Source organism: Pantherophis guttatus, chromosome 1 (assembly GCF_059756535.1).
Source record: "Pantherophis guttatus breed Tessera chromosome 1, ASM5975653v1, whole genome shotgun sequence".
In the NCBI taxonomy this organism is placed as follows: Eukaryota; Metazoa; Chordata; class Lepidosauria; order Squamata; family Colubridae; genus Pantherophis; species Pantherophis guttatus.
Genome location: NC_142063.1, coordinates 21,546,634 through 21,553,809, shown reverse-complemented (window position 1 = coordinate 21,553,809; position 7,176 = coordinate 21,546,634). Strand labels below are relative to the sequence as shown.

General features: G+C 41.6%; 1 protein-coding gene across 2 annotated transcripts in view; it reads left to right on the top strand.

The window, feature by feature from the left end:
* Nucleotides 1-3,146: 3,146 nt before the first annotated feature.
* The window catches only part of PGPEP1 (pyroglutamyl-peptidase I), a 38,295-nt gene continuing 34,265 nt past the window's right edge, over nucleotides 3,147-7,176 (top strand). Inside the window, exon 1 of one of the 2 annotated variants that reach the window (XM_034437630.3) lies at nucleotides 3,147-3,291. In XM_034437630.3, coding sequence (XP_034293521.1) covers nucleotides 3,258-3,291 — 34 coding nt within the window. In that variant the 5' untranslated portion in view covers nucleotides 3,147-3,257. The remainder of the gene's footprint in view (nucleotides 3,292-7,176) is intronic. The other variant, XM_087894537.1, reaches the window with a different exon arrangement.

The window sequence follows — 7,176 nt, the reverse complement described above, 5'->3', positions numbered from 1 at the left end:
TTGGCTCTGCAACCAAACAAGACAAACACAGACTTCAACGGATAATCAGAACTGCAGAAAAAACAATTGCTACCAACTTGCCTTCCATTGAGGATCTGTATACTGCATGAGTCAAAAAGAGCAGAGGTGGGTTGCAGCAGGTTCTGACCAGTTCTGGAGAACCAGTAGCAAAAAACTTTGAGTAGTTTGGAGAACCGGTAGTAAAAATTCTGACTGGCTCTGACCCCATCTATTCTCTGCCTCCCAAGTCCCAGCTGATCAGGAGGAAATGGGGATTTTGCAGCATCCTTTCCCTGGAGTAGGGTGGAAATGGAGATTTTACAGTATCCTTCCCTGCCATGCCCACCAAGCCATGCCCACCAAGCCGTCACGCCCACCAAGCCACACCCACAGAACCGGTAGTAAAAAAATTTGAAACCCACCACTGAAAAAGAGGGCTGTGAAAATATCTACAGACCCCTCACATCCTTCACATAAACTTCTATCCTCAAAACAACGCTATAGGGCACTGCACACCAGAACAACTAGACACAAGGACAGTTTTTTCCCGAATGCCATCACTCTGCTTAACAACTAATTCCCACAACACTGTCAAATAAGTTACTAAGACTATATTAATATTATTCTCTTCATTACTAGTATCTATCTCTTCCCACTTACTACTATAACCATTTTGCTTGTATCTTTCAATTTATATTGTTTTTATTTGTTTCCTAGTACGATTTGATAGCTCATTAGTAACCTTGACTATCACTAAGTGTTGTATCTTTTTATTCTCGATGAATGTATTTTATTCTCCTTATGTACACTGAGAGCATATGCACCAAAGACAAATTCCTTTTGTGTCCAATCACACTTGGCCAGTAAAGAATTCTATAACCTTGATATAACTTGATACAATTGATAAATTGAACTTTATCTCTTAATATGGTGCATATAATATCAATGCTCTTTATGATATTATTCTCCACAAATGCATCAAATCCCCTGTTTAAAGGCTATTGGGTTATCTATTCAGTCCAATGCCATGAAAAGAAGAATGTCAGACTGCAAAAAAGGTAACAGAAATGTAATTCTTAGATTTATGTATATTTAGACAGTTGCACAAGTCTGTCAACTTTGGTTTATTCATAGAAATGAAAAGGGTCACTGAAGCTAGCTTTTAGTTCACTGCAGGAATCCAAAGGAAAGAATCCTTGACAGATGGCAGTCCAGCTGCTGCTTGAAAAAAATTCAGTGAAGATACTTCAGTGAAACACTCTTTGTCTTGGTAACTGATTCTCCTCTCAACTGCATTCTCTATTAGGATATTTTTTCCCAATAATACCATTCAACCAAGAGCCATTTTGGTGTAAAATGGTCAAGCACAAGGGCACACCAGACAATGTTTTTTCAACCTTGGTAGCTTTAACATGTGTGGACTTCCAACTCCCAGAATTTCTCAGTCAGCATGAGAGTTGAAGTCCACACATCTTAAAGTTGCCAAAGCAGAATAACACTGCTGTAGATTCACTTTAAGCAGAAAGCCATTTGTGGACTTAGGGCCAGTCACTCTCAGGAAAAAAAGCAATGGCAAAACAAGTCCAAACATATTGCCACAGCTAGTCCCAGCAGTCAACAGGAGTCAAGACTGACTCAAAGATACACACATAAACATTACCATTCCACTGAAAAGTGTTTTAATGTAAATTTAAAAGCACTTTTCTCTATGTAACACCAATGTACAATTAGATTCCATCTCGGTCAACTTTTCAAAAAACTAAAAGCCAACCATACATATGGCTTATTGTTTTGCGTGAGCTGAATCTCAGTGTTTAGTGGGAAATTATTTCATAATGGGTGGGTGAAAACATTAACAGGTATTTTAACAAAGAAAACAACTTCTGTAGCTCTGTTTAGAATTTGCCGATCTTTACAACCCTGATTTAAGTCATGTTGCAAAAAGCTGTATTATCTCTACTACAGCAAGTTAATGTTTCGTGAGAAGAACAAGGAATACAATATGATAAATATTCCATATCTTGCAGTGTAAGAAGAGCTGGATTCTAGTGCACTTTTCCTGGGTGAAAGGGCCCCATTGATTTATCTCAGCATAATCTATTAGGCAGGTTTGTTGTTCTGGAGAAAAATAAGAGGGGCTGCTAAGGCTACCTTACTGTCTTGAGCTCCTAAATGAAAGTTTGGAAATAAACACATTTACACTTAGTGCAAATACCTGAGAAGATCTTTGTCAGAGGAAAAGGGTACATACTGTATACAGATTAAACATCCGGCAGTTTTTCCTGGAAAAAGTAGTCAAGCAGATCAATGGTATCTGGTAATTGTTTGCTTCAAAATCTTTTTCAGACCATACACTAATAGTAACAGGAATGCAACCTTTGTTCTTGCTATGATATTGGCTGGGTTTCATTACATAGTTTAGCTGACTCAGCTGCTTATAAAAAATTCTCTCTTATTACAAGTACTGTAACCAAGATTAAAGTACAGACAACTGTGACAAGTTTGATTTTTCCTAGGCTAGCTGAGTAATACACCACATACTTTGTGTGCAAAAGGTCTACCTCATAAAGCTTGGTGGGGCTTAGAAAATATTTATCCAAAGCTTTAGAGAAGTGCTGCCACTCTAAGGGTAACAATAATAATTGGACTGGTATTTTAACTTGGTAAGAATATATATACAGCCTAGCCTGTAAAAAGACAACCAAGAACAATATGCTATTCATCTGGATTTTTGAAGCCTAGATCTGATAGTCCCTGGGTAAGGCATTCCCATACAATTATTTTGTATGTATTTCTTTATATGCAGCATATAATAACAGCAACAATACCCTTATAGAAATAAAAATGATATTAGACTAAAGGATTAATGGGAGAGAACTACAACTCCCGGGGGACTTTGGTATGGAAGTCATGGCTATTAATCAGTGCAGTTTAGCATGGACGATGTGCTGATGCTCTTCTGTCCTTCTGTACTGAAGGAGATTGGGAAAGAACGGGCTTTGTGACTGCGCTATTAAAAAGCAAGGGTATAAGTATGGTGTGCCGCTCTAGCCTTGCGAACATGCTTCCTCTATGTTTTTCCTTCCCAGCGCTGTGCCTCCGCCTCTTTCTGCCGCGAGTGGGTGGGGCCTGGGTGTGGTCACGCGATCTCCTCCAATGGGCGGGGTCTAGGCCCTGAGTGGGGCGGGTTTGCTGCTCACTCCTTCAGTCAGTCGCCTCAAGTTGGTCGGGCAGAAGAGAGCGAAAGAAGCAAAGCCATGGAGAAGACCCGGCGGCCCGTAGTGGTGACTGGTAAGGGCGGGGGGGGGGCGACAACAGGAAGGGGGGGGGGGGGCTATGAGGTGTGGGACCATTCCAAAGGGGGAGGGAAGTGGACGGTTTGAGGGTTGAGCTTCGTCTTCCCCCCGCATTAAGTAACCCCCCAAAATAGTTCCTCTTTTCTTTTGGTCCCAGCATGAACATAAAAACCTGACATTCCTTTTGCTGATTAGGGGAGATGTAAAATACGCCCCATCAAGTCATTTGTTCTTCCTTCATTATCCCTCAATAAAGTTTCTCTTTTAAGCATATAACAGAGTGGATCGTCCTTTTTTAAAAAAAATTTAAAACTCTCTGAGTCTGGTGTTTTCCACTTGAAGTATGTCTTTTCCCCCTTCCCTCCTGAATGTTGCGTTCTCCTGAGTATTGATATTCCGGATTAACTGGATCGAGCAATGCAATCCTCCTTAAAAACGGTCCCGTTTGATTTATCTGCGAATGTATCCCACCCATGACTTGCTCCCCGTGTTCCTCTTTCAGTGCCTGTCTCTCCCGTAAATCTTTTATTCTCTCTTTATTTTCCTTAGCCTTGCTAACTCGCCTCTTGTAATAATGCCCCCAGAGGCTGTTGCCAACTAGTGGGAAGCTTTTTGTCATGTTTGTTTATACTTTCCTGATTCATAATTCTTCATCTGTTTTCTACAAAAACTTGGGTTTATTGGAAATGAATGTTTTGGGGGTGGATGAGCAAGGAGGCTCCTTAGCAGTGGTTGGTGAAGGGAGAGGAGAGAAGGAGGAGTAGAAGGGATCCCTCTCTGTGTAAGCTACACATAAAATGTGTGAGGATATTTTGGTGCTAGTTCTCACTGCACAACCTCGGGTGTGACTTGTTTAGAAGAAGGTTAGGGGTTATTCTGATATAGAAATAGAAAATGTGTTGTTGCCAGCATTTCAAGGTGGTGCTACTTGTTGGTAATATGGTAGATATTGTTGTTTTTTTAAATTTTCCCTGTTTTAAGGGGGAAATACCTTATTGTTTTCCTGGGAGAAAAATCCCATGAAATGTGATTTTCTCTGTGTGGACATTTGTCTGTGGGATCTACATATTGGTTTTGTGTGACAGCTTTTTTCCCCCTTCCCCTTCTACCCCTCTCTGCTGTTGGATACCTTCCTTCTGTTCCCAAAAGACAAGTCTGATGGCAGCTGGTAAATCTGAAGTCATTCAAGAGGTCTTGAAGTCACATTCCCCCCACTCTGCCCCCGTGTGATTCCCTCTGGGGTCCTGAGCTCCTAAATCAGTGTAGCCCCAAACCACACCCTGGTAACAGTAGGATTGCTTTCAAAGGAAGAGTAACTGCTTGAAGCTCGCTCAGAGCCCTGCAGTGGTTATTTGAAACAGCAAGTTGGGCTGGAGAGGAGGGGCGGCATGAAGTTGCGGGAAGGAGAGGCCCATCTCTGAAAGGCTTGCGGGGCACAAAAGGGGGTTGCTATTAGTGGTGAGGCTAACATAAGAACAGTCTTTTGACTGGGGGACTGACGGACGCAGCTCCACCTGCCTTGCCCCATCAGTGGCTGGAGTTGTGGCAGTAGGGAGGCGCCCTTGAGATTTACTGATACAGCCTTAATTGGAGCTGAAAGAGTCCAGTGAACTCTTGGCAGGGGTGCCAGGCGATGATGTCCCCTTGCAGAAGCAGAAATGGGAGCTTTCTGGTAAGCTACAGTTCATGCTCCGTGGCGTGAAGTAGCCGCACACCTGTGGAATATAGAATACAAAGTAGTTTCTTTCAGACCCGTTGCGTCCTTGTCAGGATAAAATCTTCAAATAGTCTGACTGGTACCTATGTCATTGGCATGCTCCGATGCACCAGCTCATGCCAAGTGCCCTGAATAACATGTGCGTGTCTGTGAAGCTCCTTTCAGGATCAAGCTAATCCCATAAAAATCTGGCAGCTGGGAGCAGCTGGTTTCCTGCTAATTAGCCTTGGCGGCTTCTAGTGAGAGGGTGCCCAAAGGGATTCCAAAATACTCTATTGAATTCTTATCTGATAGCAACAGCCTTGGTTAAGCAAGAAAGAAGGGAGCACAAAGGAGCCTTCTGCCTGGGGGTGAGGGGAGGGCGGCTTCTCTTCATTTCTTGGTGCCTTGGCTATGTAGCCGGCACCTGTAGAATGTCGAGTCCCCTGGAATTACAGATAACCTTTACAACTTTATATTTTCAAAAAGAGGAAAGATTCTTGGAACATACCTTTTTAGAGAATTAAAAACTTTGGTATCAGGACAGATGTACCTAGTTTGCCATTAATTGGTTTTCTCTGGTGAGTACAATCAGGCGCAGAAACCTTGGTGAAAAACCTTATTTTTCTTCCTGACAACAAAGAATATAGAGAACTATATATAGTGGGGCATGCTGGCAAAATACTGCCTTTTGGAGAATGTCTTTGAGGGATTGGCATATATTGACGGATGTGACTGGGTCAAATGATAAGTCTGATTGAGTTCACATGTTGCACTAAATGGAATTAGTTTAACCATGGTATAATCAATGAACCACAATAGGTTTAATTTACACCACATGTTGAGCCATAAATAGTGCTTTACAAAAACGCAGCGGCTGTGTTCACACAACGGCAGCAAAATGATTCAAACCACATTGCAGTACAATACGTGCAAAACCCCTTTTCTCGAAACGTGTCTTGTTTTTGTCTTGAAATCTATTGTTAGGAATCTTGTTTTTAATCATTCGGTATCTCTTTGCTCTAAAATTAAATACAATCCAGATCAATTGCTTCTGGAATTATACATACTAGTTTCCATATATCATTGGGACATGAAGAACTTACTGATTTTTTGGGGGGGGGGTTACCTGTAATAGTTTGTAATGATATGAACAACTATTTGGAAATAAGGCTTTGTGTCTTACTTGAATACTTATACCTGATTTAGAAACCCTGTTCAGCTATGATGGGTAAAAATGCTGCTGTAGGCAATCAAGAGTCTTGTGTAGTAAAGTTAGGAAAAGTTTAAAAAAAAAAAATTTAGGCCTTTTTGAATGCCTGTGCATTATTTTCTAGTAGTTTCTTTTTTTCCTTGGTTCTTCCATTTGGTGCTCTAGGATAGGGGTCTCCAACCTTGACAACTTTAAGACTTGTGGACTTCAACTCCCAGAATTCCTCAGCCAGCAAAGGTAGATTTAAGCAAAGCTGGCTGAGGAATTCTGGGAGTTGAAGTCCACAGGTCTTACAGTTGCCAAGGTTGGAGACCCCTGCTCTAGGAGCAATGAGGCAGCTATTCAAGCATAATACATGTAGTCCTCAACTTATAACCACAGTTGCTACCAAAATTTCTGTTGCTGAGCAAGACAGTTGCTCAGTGAGTTGTGTCCCATTTTACAACCGTTTGCCACAGTTAATCAGTGAATCATTGCAGTTGTTAAGTAAATCTGTCTCTCTCCCCCCCCCCATTGACTCGGCTTGTCAGAAGCCCTCTGGGAAGATGACAGATGGTGATCACATGACCTTGGGTCAATGCAACTGTCATAAATACGTGCCAGTTGCTAAGCACCAGAATTTTGATCACATGACCAATGGGGATGCTGCAGCACTCATAAGTTTGAAAACTGGTCCTAAAGTCGCAAGTTTGAACAGTAACTAAATGAATGGTTGTACGTCGAGGATCGCCTCGTTGGCAAAGAGTGGCATCTCACATGTCTCGAACATTTTTACCTTTACTCAAGGCAGAACATCTACAAATTCCAGTTATGGCTTGCCAGTTAACAAAGTTATTCATTAAAAAGCCAAAGCATGCCATTCTTGCTTTGAGTTTCAGATACTGTATATGTTCTTTTGGAAATCTGCTTGTCCTCAAAAAAGTGCTTAGTGTGTAAAACCCGATATGGAAGACTTCACACCAAATAGATTT